The sequence below is a fragment of the Drosophila mauritiana genome, chromosome 3L (genome assembly GCF_004382145.1).
Source record: "Drosophila mauritiana strain mau12 chromosome 3L, ASM438214v1, whole genome shotgun sequence".
Classification (NCBI taxonomy): Eukaryota; Metazoa; Arthropoda; class Insecta; order Diptera; family Drosophilidae; genus Drosophila; species Drosophila mauritiana.
This window is the reverse complement of record NC_046669.1, coordinates 19,128,861-19,150,762: the sequence shown is the minus strand read 5'-3', so window position 1 is coordinate 19,150,762 and position 21,902 is coordinate 19,128,861. Positions and strand designations below refer to the sequence as shown.

The following is a 21,902-nucleotide window of genomic DNA, read 5'->3' as shown; positions in this document are numbered from 1 at the left end:
TAAAGAGCCATAGGCCAGATGCAAAAGTAGCTTATTACAAAACGAGGGTGCGAAAAGCGGCAGCCAGGAAATTTCCTTCTATTCGCCCTTTTTTATGGTAACAAAAAAAAAACAGGGTGACGAAATCTGTTGCGAGGGGGGGGGGGGGGGGGGTGGCAATATTTTTATGCTTATGACGACCCTCTTTTGTGTTAATAATCTTGAGGCGTCCACCGTTGTAATTACATTAAGATTTGAGGTTTTCTTCTCCTTTATTTCTGCGGGTTACTTTTTATGGTTATTTACATTTTTGGGACCACAGAGCAATGAAACAATGATGAGCAACGGCAATCATCATTTAAATTTCTTCTGTTTCTCGATCGTTTGCTGGCAAATAAAAATTCAATTGTGCACAACATAGAACAATTATGACAAAAAACCAAGTGCCGAAACGAGCACACAGGATAAAGGGTTGAGTGGCGAGAGTTCAAGGACTCGTCGTGCATACTAAGTAGTTATTGTGTGTGCGCTTCGAATGATATGGTGATGGGTATGCTGCATTCGAGTCGATGTGCGTAAATATAATAAAATAATATTAATAATAATGTTAACACAACTAAAGTAAAACTGCATGTTAAACTGCTATTAATAGTTAAAAGAATATAATAAAATATTTTTGTGTTGAAACTAGCAACTAATTAATGGAGTATGGTTTAAGTATTAAGTAATTTATATTGGCCTTAATACTCGCATATGAGTTAATGCTTAGAAATCGAATCACCAGGTAAACTTTTGGTCTAAATTCTAGATACTATAGTTACTTTTTTGCTGTCTTTCTGTAAATACACATTCCCCAAGGCAAATCACGTCGAATGAGTGGCATCCCAGGATGGGCAACACATTTTTAAAACGCCCAAAGGGACACGTGCATGAAACAGCCCGGCAGGACATCACATTCGCAGTCGCCGAGTCGCAGATTCGCAGGATCGAGGCAGGCAGAACGAGAGTAATTTACAAAACTCGTCGCCAGTTGACTTCAACGCGTTTGGCCGTCGCGCAATTAGGCAATTGGCCGCGAGTGTGCGGGTGTGGTTGTAATTGGCAAAAAATGACATGCAATTGCAAGGCGGAGCGGGGCGGGGCGAGTGCAGAAATAAACCAAAAATTGATTTTTATGTAATGAGTGCGAAGGTCCTGTGCAGGACAACTGCAACTGCCTGTTGTTGTGTGTCACTTTTTTTTGGCCTGTCGCACGCCGGCTGCATATTAAAAAGCGCGTGATGCCTTCGCTGGTCAAAAACGCTGTCAATTTTTATGAAGTTAAATTCTCAATGGAGGTGGTATATACATACATACATAAATATTATGGCAGTTCGCTGCGAGAGGTGTTGCGTGTAATGAAGCGCATAATTTTAATTGGTTTTTGTGAATTTAATAAAGCATTATTAATGCGGCGGCAGCAGGTAATGAAAGCAGCCGCAATTAATTTAGAAATAATTTCCATAGAATATAAGTTATACTCGATTTTAGGCACATTCTTTATTACTTTGTTAGTTTAAATGTATGAAATAATAAACTGCTTAATAACTTTTGAAAATATTTGAAATACTTTTATCTTAGGATAATCTGTATTAAATCTCAAATTTAATTTAATTAAGTACTTCATTTCGGTCTTTTATAGACCCTTAAAAATTAAATTAATACGTTTGTTATTTTGCAACAAAAAGCTTTCCTTGAATAATGGCCAGTTTTCAATTTAAATCCTTTGTTACTATCAATGACTCTACTTTTCAACGACTTTGAAAATAATATTTAAATAAATTCATTGGCGCCATTTCAGAACTTAGCAGCACTGACAATTCACTCAACGGTCATACCAAACCGAATGTAGTATTTTTGTCGATGTCATTAGTAATTCGAAGTCAGCCCGAGCTGGTCATACTCAGGCAGCAACAATTTTTTGTTTCATAGTTTGTTTGTGAAAATTTAAAACTCAACGTCGACGACAACAGCTCGATTTCCCCGCTGCTGACGAAATCGATCCAGTCCTACCATGTCGCAACAACGCTCCACAGAGCAGATCTCAGCTAGCAACAACAGCACCACCAGCGATGTAATCGTACTGGACGACGACGAGGACATGGATGTGCAATTCGTTGCAGCTCTGCGTCCCGCCGCACCAGTCATCGATCTTTGCCTCTCGCCCTCCACTTCCGCTGCTGCTGCGGCGACTGCAGCCCACTCCGGAGGCGGAAGTGGCGAGGATCCGGCTGTTGGATCCGCTTCTGGAGCTGCTGCTGCGGCTTCGGATACTGATTCACTTGCTTCTTCGCCCGACGAAGCAGCGCTAGCCACCGGCGTGGATGCAGGTAAGCAAAGTGGATTTCCGCCACTTAGTCTTCCTTTTATAAAGTTCTAGGATGCACTACTCCTAGAGGCACACGTATTTGTACATATACACATGTACTAAATCAAATTTGAAGGACTTCCTGAAAGCATTTCAAAGCAATACTAGAAGGAATTATGAATTATGACAGATTATTTTGTGCTGCGCTCAAAAACTTAAAAAAAAAAGAATATATATTTCTATACATTTGAATTGCACAATAGTACAATAGTTTTCTATAATATTATTGAGCATCGTTATAATTCACATTTCCTTTCATCCTTATTATATTTGACTTAACTTATTGCTTCAATTTCTAGCGGCAGCCGTTTCTGGCGAAGATTCCCCCTCTGCAGCGGCCGCTGCCTTGGAGTGTCCCATCTGTTTGCAAACCTGCATCCACCCAGCTCGTCTCCCCTGTGGCCACATCTTCTGCTTTTTGTGCGTGAAGGTAGGTAACTCGGAAAGCCGAAGGCGGAAGCCTTTCGCGGCCACTTAGTCATTCAATTCACATTCAAACTTGCTTTTCTTGAATATTATTCCCGATCAGCAAAATCACCCACAGCACGTAGCCAAGTTCAAGGCTGTTCTTAACCCTTTGGTGCGACAGCTGGTTTCACTGATTGATTAGCATGCCAACCGAACACGGCTGACCAGAAATTATGGCATTAGATTGGCTTCCGGCTGGCGACTTGTCAATTGGTCTCACTCAATCTCCTGCCAATTTCAACCAGTTTCAGCCTAAGACTACCACTCCAATTAGCACTCGAGTGCACTTTCCTGTTCAGAAACATGTTTGGGCGTGGGAAAGTGTTGTTTTAGAGGCGAACCCAACTTCCTTAGTTTTGTAAACTTCATCTATGCTTGTAGAACAAGTTGGTTTAAAGGGTAAAAACCGTTTAGAAATGCTAATAACATTTAACACGAGTTACTATTTTTTGGTTGAGTTAAAAGACCTCATATTGTATTCGAATGATATGATCGTATTTTCGCGGTTTACGCTAATGATAAGATGCTTTTCAGAAATTTATTTTTGCTTCTTGTTAAGTTTTTATGTGTTGGGAAATTACAATTACTTTCAACACGTAGTGATGCAATCAAATTTTTATTTCTCATTGGACATTTTACGCTTTCCAGGGTGTTGCTTATAAGAACCGCCGTTGTGCTATGTGCCGCCGCGAGATTCCCGCCGAGTTCCTGGACCATCCCCAGCTGGTGAACGGCATTGAGGACATCTGCACCACTCGCGCGACCGAGGACGGCTTCCAGTGGTATTACGAGGGAAGAAACGGTGAGTATAATTAAGCTTCTGGTGTCGGCCATCCCTCATTCCCATAAACCCCAAATCCTTCACGCACTAATACCATCTAGGGGGCTGGTGGGCGTACGATTCTCGGACCAACGCAGACATCGAGATCGGCTACGCAGGCTTTGAGATATTCAAGGCAGATAACCCTCATATTGCAGCTTTATTCGATCGGGACTGTCCAAACCCTATCAAAAACTATTGTCTGGGTGACGATAGTGTTATGTTCTATAATGCCGATTCAGAAATTGTTATACACCCAACCCATATTCGTTCATCTGGTCAGGGCGGTCCAGCCAATTCCGAAAACAATGGTCGGAACTCGCCAGTCCTAACATTGGAGGATATTATTGACTTAGACCCCGATGATCTGAACATCATTAGGCCGCATCCATGCGTACTGCACATTCAGATCTGCGGGCGTATGTACATCATCGACTTTTTGCAGAATTTACAGTATCTCCGCTTGACTCCAGAAATAAATCGCAAAATCATGCGCTGCAAGAGCACGGATGACGTTCCTGGCGGGAAGAGAGGAGTCGCTGGACTGAGCCATAACAAGGAAAACAAGAACACTTTAATAATTAATGACAACAACTAACTCCTCACTCACTCCGCACATCCATTTCCATAAAACCAAACTGTAATTAAATGACCAAATCGTCGAAAAGAATTGGACCGATTCCATTCCATTCCGAATTTTTATTTCTTGTCAAAATGTGTAACTTTAGGTTGGTGGCAGTACGATGACCGCACTAGTCAGGACATCGAAGATGCCTTTAAGAAGGGCGACAAATCCTGTACAATTTTGGTAGCCGGCTACGTCTACATTGTGGACTTGGAGCAGCTAGTCCAGCAGCGCCAGAATGAGCCCACTCGCTGCCGGAGGGTTAAGCGAGACCTAGCCACCATACCCAAAAAAGGCGTGGCCGGTCTGCGGATCGAAGGCAACCAGGTGACCAGCGACACCGTCTTCAGCAGACCAACGAACACAGCCAATCCAACCACTGTGGCAGCAGCTGCCTCCAGTTTCATATCCACCATAGCAGCCACAGATGCGGCCATTAGGATCGCTAGCGACATAATTGGCTCCACGCTGGCTCATGCAGATGAACTAACTCGGGGACTCACGGCTAGCAATCTCAGCAACGACGATCTCAGCAGCAGCGGTGAGCAATCCAACTCCACAAATTCAAACGATGCAGGGCGCTCGCCTGCCTCCTCGCCTGCCTCAAGTTCCATGCAGGATCTGATCACGCGTGACCTGAGGAACACCCAACAGGTGATTGCCCACAACCAGCACACCATCGATCTCTTCGAGCAGGCCTTGAACGACTTCCAGGCGCTGGCCATGCGCAACTATGTTGACTCCAGCGATGAGGAGACCAACGACCAGGATCAGGAGCATGAGCTGCGGGAACGGGAGCAGCTGGAGGCGGGCGAGCAGCCACAGTCCAACGATAATCCCCAGAGATTTTAGGAATAACCTACTTAGCAGAAAGCTTATTTTGTTGCTCGCCTAACCGATACATTTAGAGAAAAGATCAATGTTCCTTTAAGCAGATTTCGATATACGGAAGGGGAATGTTAACTAGAGAAATGCAGCGCGTACCTGAGAATATATCAACTAACATATATAACCATAGGCTCAGAGCGTTGGGCGTCGAACAGGAAAAGAAATAGAAAAGAATGTCTACAGGGTAAACAAACATATTCCTTAAAACATAAAATCAGATATTGAAACATAGACGTTACAGCAGAAACATAAATAATCTATTTAATACGATATTCAACTTTCCCCAAACAAACTTAATCCAATTAAAGCAAAAGGATGGTAATCTTAGTAGGAAATGGAAAGATCATCAGTGGCATTGGTTGAATCCATTTGTGTGGCCTGTAATGCTCTAAGTAATCTCTGTAACACCTCCGAATAGAATATCTCTGAAATCCCCTGTACATAATAATTACAAAATCAAGAGTTCTACAAGAATCCAGAAAAATAACCCTCCCTATGGTCTCATTTGCAATCTGGCAAAAGTAAATAGAAGCTCCACCAAGAAAGAGTAGTGTGAAAAAGACAATATTTGTGAATTGGGATTAACTAGACATGGGAGGTCAATTAGTAGAAAGTTCCCACTCACATAATTGATATTCAGTGCGTTTCTTAAATCGGAATCGTTTAAGGCATTTGACTTACTTTCCACAGTATCTATGTTCTTAGATTTAAATTAATGCAAGATGTTTTCGAAACGCACTGTGGTTATCAGATTATCAGATGCAGTATTAAGTATTAAGTCGCCATTAAGTGCGTTAAACAAAAACCGTTCTGTGACAGTTGAATATATTGATATTTTGTATACTCTAAGTTGCTTTAAATAATAGATTTAAAGGAAAATTGTTAGTCAGATTAAGACCTAATGTTGTATACTACTATGTGCTACGGATACGATATACGCCCGATTTAATAATCTCAATTTTGTGACTACTATTTTATAGATTCGTTTTCGATATGTACTCCGCCATTACTTCTAACAGCGAAGTGCGTATTCGTTGCTTCCCTAATATCTACGATATACCTAAAGCTCTACTGAACCCGACTCCCGACTTCGACAAAACCCCTCCTGGTAATATCAACAGCAGTTTTAAAATTATACCTCACATTGATTCTACATGGAGAGATCACCGCAACTCATTGTCAACCTCATAATCTCTGGCATTTTTCATTTCGCATTTCATTGTTTCTTGATAAGATTTGCTATCCCATAACTGACAATGAATGAAATGGTCTCAATTATAATCATTTGCATTGCATATCTGGAATACACATTTTCTCCTTTCAATATGGTTTTCCTATCCTATATGGTGGCAGTTTCTAAACAATTCGATTCGTACTTAATAATCATTTAGCTTTTCAACACTTAAATCAAAACCAAATGTGCCAAGAAACATTTATTGAACAGCACTCGCTCCGGTATTTTTGACAGCACTGATAAAGGCAACTCTAATTAACAGCACGTAGCATTTTCTGTCGTCTAATCTAATTACATTTAATTATTGAATTAAGCATTTACAACTTAGTTTATACAAGATGTTAAGTAATAGATATTGCTGAATCCAATAAATGTCGATTAGAGATCCGGTAAGAATAGCTCCTAAGACATGTATTTAAGTTGGGCAATAAACAAACCACAAGACCTGTGTAAAATATTATTTATAAGCTCGCTTGCCTGCGAATGGAAGTAATAAATATTTACATTTTTCATTTCAAGAAAAAATTAAATTAAATTTCTAGATCAGAACAGCGTATATTAGGGAACACATGGTTATTTAAAAGGTTTTCCATGATGACATGGTAACTTCCCAGCTTTAAGAAGAAAGTGTGATTTAACCAATTGAGCATATTGGATTCTTTTTTGGAAAAGGCATTCAAAAAAACTAACTTTCCTAACAAATGAATAAAAAACAAAATGATCCAAAATTTTGAAGCACAAAAGAAAGATATATTCATATCTTCCATTTGGGCGAGAACAACAATACAAACAAGATCCTTATCTCAATGATCCTCAACTACCCTTAACTTGTACTTGTGAAAGGCAATACCCCTTCCCCCTCGCAAGTGGCACTGATTGACGGGCAGGGAACCTGCACCCTGGATATGGAACTGGAACCCTGGGAGATACTGGCCCTCGGTGTCCCTCAAATGCCTGAAATCCTATGACTCATGCGCAATGGACCAAAAGAAAACGCATGAGCAGCACGCAGGCAGCATAACAATTTATTGGTCAGAACAAACAAGAAAATTTGTTTGCATGTGTGGAAGGGGTTGGGGTGGTGGCTCTAAGAAGGGAAAAGCGGATTGTGTGATTGGTAGGGATACACCGCGACAAAAAATGCCTATTATACTTGTGCTGTTATCAGGGGTAAGCTATTCAAAGGTAATATCTTTATATTAATGTGCTAAAATAAATTTATAAATATTATTTCGTGTTTAAAATAATGATTTTATAATAATAAAATAAGTGAGCTTTAAAAGAGCTTTATGTCATAATAATGACATTTATTAGAAATATTAAATGCTTTGGAAATTCTAAGTCCTATTAAAACGTAAATATACGAATGATCGCAGAATTCGGTAAGTTTTTTCCACGTTGTAGGGAAGCCGCCACTCACTAACATGGTCTCCAAAGAGATCCGTCCTCCTCCTCTGTTCCTCTGTGGGTATGAGTCATCTTTGTTTACGTAGAAATTATGCTACCTGCTGCACTATGTTATTTTCATTTTCTGGCTCTACCTGTTGTGCGAACGCGGGGGTTCAGAGGGGTATGGGATTCGACACAAATCCGGAGACACCGTTTTCACAGCTCTGCTCTTGTATAAGAATTCTTTGATGACGTGCCGAGTTTTACTACATAGCCAGCTTATGACGTACAGACTCTTATCAGCTTCAGTTAGGATGTTTACGCAAGCTAATTGCATTTAAGAATAATTTAAATAAATCATATATTTACAAATATGTACATATGTGTTTGTATTTAAAGCGAAAAAGTATTAGGATAGGCATACTTTAAGTAACTTAGCTCATGGTTTTATAACATTGTTTGATAAAAAAAGGCAACCTAAATTCTTTTTAAGAGTATCACTAAGTTTTTTACTATCTTTGAATAAAAATATGTACATATATTTATTTCACTAATGAAGAAGCTGACTTTTAAATAAAATTAATGAATTATCTAGCATAAAAAACGGTCTAATAATAAACCTACAGATGTTCTATCAACATTTTAGATAAAAGTTTCCAAAAGTGGCTAATAGTTTTCCTAAATTCAGTACTAAATATTAGAAAGAGATTTACATCTAAGTTTGTTCATATGTACATCTGTATGTACATATACAAAGAGTGTGGTAAAAGCGTGCGAGGCTTAAGTATTCAACGACACACAAATGTGTATATCTAGATTCTTTGATTTTTATTTAATTATTATTTATTTAATTCTTTATTTTTGACTTTATTATCATTTGCAGCATTATTTTGCCAAAAGCTCAGAAGCAGCTGCCATGAGCGCTTTTAGGCACTGAACACGATCGTGCACGTCGCTGACAAGAGCTTTATTAAACTTTTAAGCCAGATCCAGTTTCATTGGCACTAACAAGTAGAGTGTGGAGAGCAAAAGAAAAACGGGGAGAATCGGAGAGGCGACAGCAACAACAACGACCCAGTAGTGCCTTGGCAGTTGATGTCTGTTTGTGGTTGGCCATCCCGCGCAATCGCGCTCTCCCGCACACTTGCGCAGTGAACACAACCTGCGCTCCAAACTGGTTTTGGGGGAGGAAATCCGCAGGAGAGAGCGCTAGAGAGCGGATTGGAACTCGGTTTCGGCCAAAGCCAAAGCAGAGCCAGCAGCCAGTTTTTGCTTTTTAGTCGATTTGTATCTACCTTTGGTGCGGACGGTTGGTCGGAATAAACGCGTTTCGCAGCGGAACTCCAAGAAGAGCAGAAAACCAGTCTTTAATTGTTCCATTTCAAGCTGAAATCAAATAAAAGTTCTTCGCCAATGGCTGAATAAAGTACGAATCAATGCAATCACTACGATTCGCCGTGGAAAATTGCTGGAAAAGTGTGCAAAGTGTGTGAAAAATGTGCAAATACAAGAATTTTTATATTGATTTTCTTGGCCAAAAGAGCGAAAGAGCGAGCAAAAGGCAGCAGCAAAGGAAGAAGAAGAAGCAGCAACAGCACAAAGCTGCGCTGTAAGGCTTCCGTCGCTGGTGCGAGCGAGAGGGCAGGGCCCTACTGGGTGGGTGTGAACGAGACAGCAATAGCGAGAAATGTACTCTGGTGTATGTGTGGGAACATTTATGTTTGTTGTTTTTGTTATGTTCTAGCTTTGGCCAAGTTAAATACAACAAAAAGAACAACGAAGAAGTGGAGTTGTACACAGGAAAAAAATTATATCAAGAGGCTATATTTTTAATATTTGTTTTTCTTTTGAATAACTCATGCTCTTATAAAAACAAAAAATAATCATAATAGAGTAATATTATTATTTAAAAAACGTAGTTTTTTTTTAACAGAGGAAGATTCTCTATTATATATCAAAAATAATTGAAAATCCATTCAACTTTAAAAATGTGATACCATATGTAAATGCATATTTGATATCTACTTGTTTTTTTCTGTGTACAAATAAGAAAGAATACCTGTATGTGAGCTTGTGTGTGCGCCTATTCTTTTGTGCAATTCGCCTTTTAAAGGCATCATAAAAATAGCTCGGCCTGCAGTTTGAAAGTGAAAGAAAACCACATTTAAGCGGAATGCAAAGTGAATAATTGGCAGCAAGTGCAATAATCGACCCCTCTTCTTCCCGTGCTTGTGTGTGTAAATAGCTTCTTTTGCGTGGGTGCTATTGCTGTCTCGCTCCCGCTCCTGCGCGCATATCCTTTTGCCCTTTGACGTCGTTTCGCTTCTTATTGATTTTCGCCATTCATTGATAAGAGATTGCGAGCGAATGTGTTGTTTGCGTGTGTGAAAAGGGAATCCCCAGCCAAAAATACTAATGTTCGTGGTATCTCCATAAAGCAACCCTTGATTGACCAGAATGTCGTAAGGATCGAACATAGAGCCACCAATACACATACCCATACCATACCAATCCAGGACAATGCAACCGTTCAGCGACAGTCTGAGCAAAAGTCGCGATGATCTGGTCAACGTCGCCACCGCCGCCTCCCGGCAACAACAACAACTCCACGGACGGAGGCGACACCACGGCAGCAGCCCCAACCTGTCGCTCGATCAGACCGACAATCTGCGAAGGAGGTGAGTGCTATTATTATTAGACATTATGTTCTGGATGGTAAAGACAAAAACAGTTTTTACCTTTTACCTCATACAAGTTTTAGAACGATTTTTGTTTGAATTGTTTAAAGAAAATTTGTTTTAGAAACTTTTTTAAGGAGTAATCACATAATTGCTTAAATCTTAAAATAAAAAATAAAAGGCAACCTCCAAAATAAATACTTTCAGCCATTAAAACCTTAAAAACTCGTCGTGTTTAAGTAAAAGAAACAAAATCGGCTTGAAATTTTCATTAATATTTCAAGAATATGCCGCCGAATCGTGCTTAATTAAGCGGGGTAATCGACCTTCACGGCACACTGTATACAAGTTTTTATGTAATTCGCAAGCAACTGAATACTCGAAAGTATTTAGCAGGTTAAACGATCAGCAGCCAAACAAATCTTAAACTGAGTATCAATAAAAATGCTAACTTTATCTGATAGATACAGGATTCTATTTCCCAAATAGGAGGCGTCAGCCTTATTTTCCTAGTTGAAACTGTTTGGTCTCATTAAGTGATTAGAAATCGATGCGAAAAAACCCCCCAATGCGCTATAAAAACAATAGGAAGCACGTGCAAAGCAAATAAGCTTGTGGTGAAATAATAAAAAGTTATCACAGTAGATATTAATGGAGCACAACAATGGGAAAAAAAGCCGTTCTTACATATGTACACACTTCTACTAAAACACTGCAAAACTTCATTTAATAGATAAGCAGATAAAAGGGATTCCCTTCTTCAAATAACGAAATACTAATATTTAATAGGTCTTCATTTGTAATTGTGATTGATTATAATATTACCAAGGAAATAGAGATAACATGCACACGGAAATTCCCCCATAGGCAGTATCCACTGTAAAATAAGTTGAGGGATACAATTTGCAGGGGGCGCAGCCAAAAACTTCCTATTCGCGCACTCACACCCACAGCACGACCACCTGTATCTGTATTTGTGTGGATGTGTGTGAGATTTGATCATGTGTTCCCCACCATGGAAACTGGTTTTGAGTGTGACCAGTTGGCGGCCTGGCCTGGGGAGACCTCGAGATGGCTGGCCAGTCGTACACGCGCTGGGGAATGCGGTCAGTCTGACAACAACAACGCCGGGTGATAACAGCAGATGAGAGCGGAGTGGGAGAGAGAGGAGCAGAGAGAGCCCCATCCGAACTGATACTGATAATGTGGAGCTAGACCGTTATGCTCACGCTGCGAGTCGCGATTTAGTTGGCGAAAATAATTAATTTAATTTAATTTATTTGTGCTTTATCCCTTATATATATATGTACATTTCATTAAAGCTAATGGTATAATTAGGTATTTACAGTGTTTAGCTAAGGCTTTCATCTGAAATATTTATTAATTATGTCTAGTTGACCTGTTTTTAGTTTTTTGTATAACAATATTTATTATTTATTAAGGAAAACAAGGGAGAAGAAAAACCTTAATTGACTTACAACTAACTTAAAAAACTAAGACTTGAAACAAAAGATTGTTAATATTGTATTTTTTGTTGAACTTTTTGTACACCTACTTTTATATGTAGGTACTTAGTGTTTGTGTAATAAGGTAAGTTCATTATTAATTTTAACAGCTTGTTTTGGCATATTTGAAGTTTTTTGATATGAGTTTGAGCACATCTACCCCAAACAGGTGACCCATACATTAATATTGGATTAAAAATTGTTTTAAAAATTATGATCTTATTGGATATTGATAATTTAGATTTACGATTTATTAGAGGGTACAGTGTGCAAATAATTTTATTAACTTTCATAATTGTGTTGTTGATGTGGTATTTAAATGTTAGTTTTTTATCAAAAATTATACCCAAATATCGAATGTTGTCAACCCATTGTATTGGAGAGTCTAGTATTCGCAACTGTCTATCAGGAAGATAACGAGGTTTCCTTCTTTTTGTAAAAAATATAGCATTCGTTTTATTAGGGTTAATTTTAATTTTCCATTTTTTGTAATATATGTCTAATTCATTTAAGTAACTCTGCATGGATTGATTTATCTCGCTGTACGAGAAACCAGCACTGTAGACAGCGGCGTCGTCAGCAAACAGTGAAAGTACACAGTTTGTAGCTTGTGGAATATCGTGTGTAAAAATATTAAACAATGTAGGTCCTAAGACAGAACCCTGTGGCACACCTGCATTTAAAATTCGTCTAGCAGATTGACTACTGTCCAAATTAACGCTAAAGTATCGATGTGTCAAAAAATTTTGAACTATTTTAATGAGGTATATGGGAGTTCCAATCATCTTTAGTTTGTGCAACAGTCCGTCATGCCATACAGTATCAAATGCAGCCTCAATATCAAGTGTAACCAGCCCTACAGATTGTTTGGATTGGATACTTTCTTTAATATAATTTCTTAGTTTTAAGGTCGGCAGTATGGTATTTAGACCATTTCTAAAACCATACTGTACCGTTGGTAGTGTGTTGTGTATGTCCAAAAATTTCACCAATCTCAATTTAATTAATTTTTCCAGAATCTTGGACAAACCGCTTAATAGGCTTATTGGTCGGTAGCTTTCAGGGTTATCAGGAGGTTTTCCTGGTTTGAGAATTGGAACTATTTTTGCTATCTTCCAATCCCGTGGGAAATAGCCTGCCTGAAGACAGTGATTGGCAATGTTAACAATATGATTAATGGCGCTTGTAGGAAGGTTTTTCAAGGATATATTAGGTATTCCATCAATTCCAGGAGATTTTCTAGTATGGAGAGCTTTTACAATTGAAAAAACCTCTGGATAAGTGACTCTACAAATTTCTGCGATGTTGTTTGGGGTTTCAGCTATAGATTGTAAAGATATTTTGACTTGGTCAATTGTATTTTGGTTTGAATATGAATGTGGCGAAAATCAATCGCTTCTGGCGGTCGCTCTTTGCGCTTGAAATTCGCAAGCCTGCCTTAAATTGCGTCCGTGTGGCTGTGCGACAACAAAAACAAAAGCGGGCTTATCGCCAAATCAGTTTGCAGCCGTTGTCTGTGTGTTGGTGTGACGCAGTTGTGCGAAATACGTGAAATTATTACATTTTTCCCCTCAAACCCAACCAATAAGCAACAGTCTTGAAAAACCGCCAACGAAAGTGTTACGCGTCGCGTTCGTCTCTTTTTTCTTGTAATTAATAGCAACAAAAAGCGATACCAACTTACCTTGACGTCACTTTTTTATTATTATTATACATCGGACGACAAAAAGCGATTGTTGTTGTTTTTTCGGTGGCTGCTGGTGCTTGGCACGAACTGACAATCAAAAGTTAGCCAACTTTTGTTGTTGGCCCAGTGCGTAAAAACAAAAAACGCAAAACTGCTGGCGAAAAGCGAGCGTAAAATTTTGCATTAATGCAGTCTGGTGGTCGCATGAATGAATGAAATTCTTAGTGCGCGACAACTAATTACGAAAGCGAACCAAAAAAGTGACAATAACAAATAAACCATGGTCTACACCATACCGTTCTTTAGCCACAATGACCCGCCCGACATGATCATCACCAAAGAAAAAAGGTAAAATACACGCACCCGAAAGTATCTCAAGATGCACTGAGTCACAGAATCTCACAGATTCACCGCTGACCCATGCAGAAATGAAAGAAAAGAAATGCGGAGACGCCGCCAAATATCCGCGTTCTATGAACCACACGCCAAAGGTCAAAACGTGCTTGGCCGCAGCTCGCAACAGAACATTTGGGGACGGAAATTAATGCTTTTTCACAAATTCATAAATAAACGAAAGGTTTTTGACATTTGCACGGCGGGTGCCGCTAACCGCGTGCGAGCAGGACGGCTATATTGTCGAAAAAACAGACAACGGTACACTAATGCGCGTGTGATTTTTTTTTCCAAAGATCAACAGGTAGGGGTGAATTCACCATGATTTACTCCATAAAATCTTCGTACCCGAAAAGCGAAGATAAAAGCTAAGCGGTTATAAAATTATGATTTGTATTTGAAGAAACTTTAATAGGCAGCGATGAGACCTCGAGTAACATCCAAATTTCACCTGAGAGCCAACCAGAATTATCAGTGTTGGAAAACTTGCTGACTTACTCAGAGATCAACCATTCGAACCATGCTAAATTAGTGTTAATATGGTGTATTGGCATGGGAGAAAGTAATAAAGAAACTAACAAATACTTACAAAGGGATTTATTTAATCCGCAAAATTCCGTAAATTATAAATCTAATCAAATATTCAACATAAATTGCTCAGCTTAAATTGAGAGATATACAGAGGTGGTCAAAAGTATTTACACAACGAGCTTTTTTTTCAATTAGTTGACAATTGAAAAAAAAGCTCGTTGTGTAAATACTTTTGACCACCTCTGTATATGTTTTTTTAGATTCGACTTAAGAACAGTAACATTCTTGTCATTTGAGTATGCTTTAAATTTTGTTAGTTTCTCATGATAATTTACAAGAACATTTTTAAATATAAAACACAAGTTTAGTCACTATAAGAGTATGGAAAACCCCTATGGCTATAATCTCGAAGTACATTTTTTATGCACAAAACAATATAATCAACGCCTCTTTTTCTTTTAATTTTGATAATGTACAGAATTGGGTTCATGTTTATAAAGGATCCACATATTCTAAAATTCACAATAAACGTGAATTTGTGTATTTGCCAAATCATTTCAATCAAACCAAGTCTAGACGGGCTTAAATACAAACATACACATATGTACATGTGCGTAAGTATGGGTGCCTTGGTGTAGGTGTGTGGCAGGTGATTTCCTCTATCAGACTTTCTACTGCTCTTTATTGCCATTCTGGCAGTGATAAATGATAAATGTTTTTTCACCTGCTGCCGCACATTTGCACTTCCCTGTACTCCACCCCTTCCCTTATCTATCATCCTGTGTTCGTTTATCTTATCGGACAGAAAAGCAAACACGAATTCCAACAGGAAGGCTTTTTTCATACGTATGGGTGCGCGAAGAACTGAAATTCGAGCGATCACTTTCCTAATATTTATTTGCTCGGGCTTGCTTTTATCAAAGTTCGCTTTTTTTTGCCCGTTCACTGTGTCAGCACGAAAAGTGATTATTATGGCGTGTGTAAACATAGAAATCGCGAAAACGCACTTTGATTATCATACGAACGATTGATTTACTAACAATAAACTATGGCTTTTGCGACGTTCTCTTCAGTTGGAGTGATGATGCTGGGCGATGTTTTTATCACCAATGTTACGATAAGCAAATACTATTTAAAGGGTATGCGTAATCGTCACATTTTTAGCAAACTTTTGATTGATAACCTGAGGAAAATATCTCAGTTGATAATATTGGCGCCCATATGTATAATTGAGTGATAATGACTTAAAACAAAAAACCCAATCACGTTACCATTTATTTATTCACTAAAAAACCTCTCAAACAATTTGTTAATGGAATGATTTGATGACTTTTAATAAAAATAGTAATGCAATTATTAAATCCCTGCCTTATTGGTTGCGTAGAGTACAAGCTTTCGACATGCAAACATTTCGCGGATCGGGAAATCCTGAGAATTTTGGCTATTTATCTTGTAATTATATAATTAATTATTATACATTATTGAGAAAGCTAAGCATCGACTTTAGAAAGCTAAACTAGACTTTGGAACCGCTTTTCGTTAGTAAGAAAATGTTTTAAATGTTATGAAATACAGAGCAAGCTTAGATAAGCAATGTATGTATAGGTAGTTTTTAGTGTTTAATAAACATCAATAGAACTAATTAGAGATGGAAATAGTTTGTTTGAACTGTGATCACTGTCTAGATTAGTTGTTATGTGTACTTCAGATTTAGGCCGCATATTATTACTTCTGTTTATATGCATATATGATTTCCTATGGCTTTTGTATATTCATCTATATACTTTCATTTCTTCACAGCATGGCTTGCCTGCAGGATGAGTTCGGTCACCTAGGCATCGCCGCCACAGACCTGCCCTTCAAGTCATCCGACCTGGACTCTCCGCCCCGCCTGCAGCATCACAACAACTATGCGGAGATCACGGACAGCAGTGCGGAAAACACGTGCCAACAGCGCTGGCCACCTCACGTGGGAGGAGCAGCGGCGGCATTCGGGCATCCGGACAAGCCCATTGGCTGGATGTACGGACTGCTCGGGTGCATGAAGCCCGTGCTCTCGTTCATCGGGAAGACGGGCGTGATCGAGGTGAAGAGTCAGCGGAGCGAGGACTGGCAGATTCCGTTCGAGTCCATCACCGAGTTGGAATGGCTGGGTAGCGGGGCACAGGGAGCCGTCTTCAGTGGCAGGCTAAAGAACGAGACTGTGGCGGTCAAGAAGGTGAAGGAGCTGAAGGAAACGGACATCAAGCATCTCAGGAAGCTCGATCATGAGAACATTATTAAGTTCAAGTGAGTACGAGAGTTTAATATCCATTCATAGACAGAAAATAAAACAAATGTTTTACAAATAAACAATAAAAAGTGCAAAGTCGCGTTTTTAGTTTGCAAATGAGTAACAGTTATTATACCCGTTACTCGTAGAGTAAAAGGGTATATTAGATTCGTTAAAATGAATGTAACAGGCAGAAAGAAGAGTTTCCGGTCATATAAAGTATTTTTATTTTTGATCATGTCCGTCTGTCCGTATGAGATCTCAGGAACTATAAAAGCTAGAAGGTTGAGATTAAGCATACAGATTCTAGAGGCATAGACGCAGCGCAAGTTTTTTTAACCCATGTTGCCACGCCCACAAACTGCTCAAAACGGCCACGCCCACACTTTTGAAAAATGTTTTGATATTTTTTCATATTTTTATTAGTCTTGTAAATTTCTATTGATTTGGCAAAAAAACTGTTGCACTCCCACTCGCTCGCCCACAAACTGGCCAAAACTGCCACGCCCACACTTTTGATAAATGTTTCGTTTTGTCTTCGGTTTATTGTTTGCCTTGCCAACTTCTATGGGTATACCAAAAACCCCTTAGCCACGCCCATTCTCACACCTTCAAAACGGCCACTTTTAAACAATTTTTAAATGCTTTCTTGTTTTATTCCTCATTATCTATAGATACCCCAGTAAAATAATGAAATTTCGTGTTCGCATTCCCCCCACTAGCTGAATAACGGGTATCTGATAGTCGGAGAACAACAGCATTCTCTCATTTGTTTTTACATTTGATTTGGTTTATATTGTGAGAAATCAAAAAGGAAATAGCGAAATTCAGTATCAGAAAAAAATTATTTTAAGCAAAATAATTCGGAGAATCGTTTTATCAAATTTAAAGAATTATAAATAAAAAGTACTACGTGTACTTATTATGAATTTATTATTAAAAACTGTATGATTGTATTTGTTACCTTTGCAGAGGAGTTTGCACGCAGTCACCGGTGTTCTGCATCATCATGGAGTTCTGTCCGTATGGGCCACTGCAGAATATCCTGAAGGAGGAGCAAGTCATGTTACCGTCCCGCTTGGTCTCTTGGTCCAAGCAAATCGCCCTGGGCATGCAGTATCTGCATTCCCACAAGATCATACACAGAGATCTAAAGAGTCCAAAGTAAGTTAAAGAAACACCATCTAAAAGCATATTATAAACTCTGCTTATTTTTAGCATACTGATTAGTACAAATGAGGTGGTGAAGATCAGCGACTTTGGCACCAGTCGCGAGTGGAACGAGATCAGCACCAAGATGAGCTTTGCTGGTACAGTGGCCTGGATGGCTCCGGAAGTGATCAGGAATGAGCCGTGCTCCGAGAAGGTGGACATTTGGTCGTATGGTGTGGTGCTATGGGAAATGCTCACCTGCGAGATACCCTACAAGGATGTCGACTCATCAGCCATAATCTGGGGTGTGGGCAACAACTCGCTCAAGCTGCTTGTCCCGAGCACCTGTCCGGAGGGATTTAAGCTGCTGGTCAAGCTCTGTTGGAAAAGCAAGCCCCGCAATCGGCCATCGTTCCGGCAGATACTCTCGCACTTGGACATCGCCGGACCGGAACTGCTGAGAAAAACCGAGAAGCAATATTTTGAGACGCAAAAGTCGTGGAAGGAGGAGGTGCGATCTCACTTGAAGGAGATTACCCAAAATGGCACCAACATACACAAGTACGAGCAAGATCTGATTAAGCGGCGGACGGCAGAGTGGCGACATGCCCAGGATATCCGAATGGTGTACGAGGATAAGTTGCAAAAGACCAACCAGCTTTTCTTCGAACTCAGCGAGTGCATGTCCCAGTTGCAGGAAAAGGAGAAGGAAATCGCTGAGTAAGTGCAGCAGTTTTCTCAGCAAGTTTCTTTTGATTAAACCCTTGCGTTTCTTTCAGACGAGAACGGAAACTACCAGGAAGTGGCTACAAGCCCAATAGACGTTTTGGCAACACGATCCGAAAAATGCAACACTATCGCCGACGCCTGAACGCTGCTCCTGCGGCCATTCAGCAACAATCAACCACGCCGGATCCAGAGACTACGCCGGAGGTATACAATTCTTAGATCTATAGACTTGTTTTCCCAATAACCTTATAACCACTAAGGGAATATAAAAGCACAATATTTACTTTCTATATAAGCAACAGAAAAGTTTATGCTTATTTAATAAATAGGCTATAATCTTTTGCATTAGTAATATGTAAGCTTGCTTATATCTGGAACTCATATTGGTCACTTTATAGAAAGAGGACGGGCGATAGTACTGCAAGTTTTTAAAGTAGGATCTTTAAGTGCTTATCGCTGTTATTAAATGATTAACCATATCCGATTGCGCATAATTTTGAAATAAATATGAAATATTCTTTGTGTACGAATAATTTTTAAAACAACTCTCAACTCTTGCAGTCCCCTGTGAAGTGTATGCTATATGCCCAGCTGGATAGCAATTGCCAACCCAAATCGTATCTGGCCAATATCATCCCGAGTAGCGGCTTTGGCGCCACCATGCCCAATAAAAACAAGAAGGTCTTCCGGCATCGACGCAACGCATCTGGATCCTTTGGTGCACCACCCAAGTACAGTCCGACGAGGGATCGTCGCTACCAGAGCGAACCGGAGAACCGAAAGGTGCAGCTGGTGGAGAGACAAACCCAAACAGATGCCATGGACGTGAGTGAAACGGATATTAGTCCAAGCGCAGAGGCTCCTCGATCTCAGCCCATCGATGTGCCAGTTCCGAATCATCGCCAACTGCCGCTGCAACTGCAGAGAGTACAGAAAATTGCCCAAGCTCAGGCGAGGGCTCGAAGTGGAAGTACTTCATCAGCAGCTGGCGCCGTGAATCCCGCTTGTCCGTCGAATGGCAACTCGCTGAGCACCAGCGAGCTGACCTACCAAGATGCCTGCTCTAGTCCCGATCAGCTCATCGACGATGTGATGAACAGCAACGAACGATTGGACATGACTGAATGCTGCAGTGACAACGAAAACCTGGAACGTCTAGGCCGCAAAGTCATCGAATTCATCAATGAAAACCGCCTGTCCATTCAATCAAACACGAACTCCGTGAGCAATACCGATAATGGGAATGGAGGAGCCTCTCCTCTGGAATTGCGGGAGAGTGGTAACAGTCCGTGTTTAAGTCGATGCAGCAGCACACATAGCAAACGGCGAAAGCATCCACTGGGGGACAATCCAAACGGCAGTTCGATGAGCAATGCCAACGAGGAGTCGCATGAGCAGGACAGCTGGTCGGACGAGGAAGGCGAAACCACGGATTACAAGTACGCACTGCGGAGAAGAAGGTGAGTGTGGAAGATTAGTGCCTCGAATTTGAGCTGTAAAGTTGAATCGTCTTTTATTTTAGCATTGGCCGCCAGCCCATAGCTCGTGGCATGCGACCCCGCCGCAGCTACAAGGCTCCACTCTCCCAGAAGATTGCCATCCACAAGCGCAATGTGGTCATCGTCTCAGACGAGGAGGAAAACACCTCCGAGTACAGCCACTCACCCTCCAGCCAGCACTCGACCCTAGAGAGCAATACCGACATTGCGGACATGAAGAAAACTCAGGCCACATCCACCTCAATCAACAGCTACAGCGAGCCCGACGACGATTCGAGTGATTCCAGCGATGAGGAGCAGGGAAACCGGCCGACGGAAGCCAAGGCCGAGGGTCCCGCTTTGCCTATGGGCGCCGTGCGCAGCAGCGATATTATATCCATACCTACTTTTGAGGCTGATGGCGCCGTCAATATGGTCTAACCTGGCATGATATCTAGTCTGGTTGGGTGCACCTTGATTAAGCCCAAAGTTGGAGTCGTCCAAGTTACGCAGCAAAAACTATCTCCTATATACTCAACGAGAAATCGACCTAAACTGTATGGTATTATCTACGTTCATGTCCAGATAACTAGCTCCTCTAATTTATGTGAACCAGCGGAAGCGGAAGATTCTCTCCAAGCGTTGATCGCCTCGGAGCAGTTTCATTCCGGCACACAAAGACCTTTTGGGTTCTTTGGGGCGATCTTGGTTCGTGTCGTCGTACTCGTATCACATGCATTTCCTATTTTGCTAAATATAATTTCGCATTAGGTTTAGTTAAATCTACCCATATTCTTGTCCTTAGAGAGCTGCCTTTGTAATATATTTAAAAAATGTCATAATTGTACATCTAACTTAAGCGATTAGGTTTAGTTTCCGTTTTGATAATAAGAGCTTGAACCCCAAACTGAAAGGAAAAACCAACAAACGCTCCCACAAAAGCCCAACAAATACAAAGCAACAAAAAATAGAATTGGCCTCAGGCATTAATCAGTAATGAAAGGGAATAGGACGAAATAGTCAGCAGGGATATTTTTTATAAAACAAAATTTGCTAAGAACTAGGGAAAGTGTTTTTAAGAAGCGCATTGTACGTATAATTTCGACGCTTTCGCGGGCCATTTTCCCAAATATTTTGGGTAACTGGCCGTTCGATCAACCGGGAAGTGGTACTTTCTACATATATGCACAAAATTCCAAGCTTCAGTGCCTTAATGCAATCACAAACACAGAGAATATGTTTTGGATAAATTAAATAATAAACTGGCAGATCTAACCTCGGCTATGATGTGGCCATGAGCGCTTTCTAGAACAGATAGGTATATATTTGGTCAAATACGTTTCGCCCCTCTGGAAGTCGTTCATCTGCTGCAAACGAATTACAAATTTAATATTATTCTATATACACTCAATATATATATATTCTATATATTTACACACTAGTTGGATGTTTAGCTTCGTAAGATATGTCGTTCCGTCGTGGGCGACGTTTCTCTACATTATGTAAATGTACTTCATATTAAGTTTAATTTTAACGACTCATACGAATTAGCAATAATAATAAACTGAAAACTCGTAAGAACGCTTATGCCCTGGGTCTTTTATTGAAGCTAGTATCCTGGTAAAATATAAACCTTTAAATAGGATCTCATTGATGAGAGACATATA

The 21,902-nt window shown here is 40.1% G+C and overlaps 2 protein-coding genes across 5 annotated transcripts; both read left to right on the top strand.

Annotated features, from left to right (window-relative positions):
• Positions 1 to 1,901: 1,901 nt before the first annotated feature.
• On the top strand, positions 1,902 to 6,918 carry LOC117140132 (E3 ubiquitin-protein ligase rnf146). Of its 3 annotated transcripts, XM_033302898.1 has the most exons (5): positions 1,902 to 2,348; positions 2,686 to 2,816; positions 3,503 to 3,656; positions 4,403 to 4,840; positions 6,168 to 6,918. In XM_033302898.1, the coding sequence occupies exons 1-5, from the start codon at positions 2,033 to 2,035 to the stop codon at positions 6,260 to 6,262; spliced, it is 1,134 nt and encodes a 377-aa protein (XP_033158789.1). In that variant the 5' UTR covers positions 1,902 to 2,032; the 3' UTR covers positions 6,263 to 6,918. The 3 variants fall into 3 exon arrangements, with proteins under 3 accessions (XP_033158789.1, XP_033158787.1, XP_033158788.1); XM_033302896.1 differs by having other exon boundaries at positions 4,403 to 6,178; XM_033302897.1 differs by lacking the exon at positions 6,168 to 6,918 and having other exon boundaries at positions 3,737 to 4,431.
• Positions 6,919 to 9,085: 2,167 nt separating this feature from the next.
• LOC117139468 (mitogen-activated protein kinase kinase kinase 13-A) lies at positions 9,086 to 21,822 on the top strand. Of its 2 annotated transcripts, none has more exons than XM_033301782.1 (8): positions 9,086 to 9,236; positions 10,249 to 10,488; positions 16,405 to 16,893; positions 17,849 to 18,040; positions 18,095 to 18,748; positions 18,808 to 18,961; positions 19,319 to 20,217; positions 20,280 to 21,822. In XM_033301782.1, the coding sequence occupies exons 2-8, from the start codon at positions 10,331 to 10,333 to the stop codon at positions 20,674 to 20,676; spliced, it is 2,943 nt and encodes a 980-aa protein (XP_033157673.1). In that variant the 5' UTR covers positions 9,086 to 9,236; positions 10,249 to 10,330; the 3' UTR covers positions 20,677 to 21,822. The 2 variants fall into 2 exon arrangements, with proteins under 2 accessions (XP_033157673.1, XP_033157672.1); XM_033301781.1 differs by having other exon boundaries at positions 9,086 to 9,295.
• Positions 21,823 to 21,902: the final 80 nt, after the last annotated feature.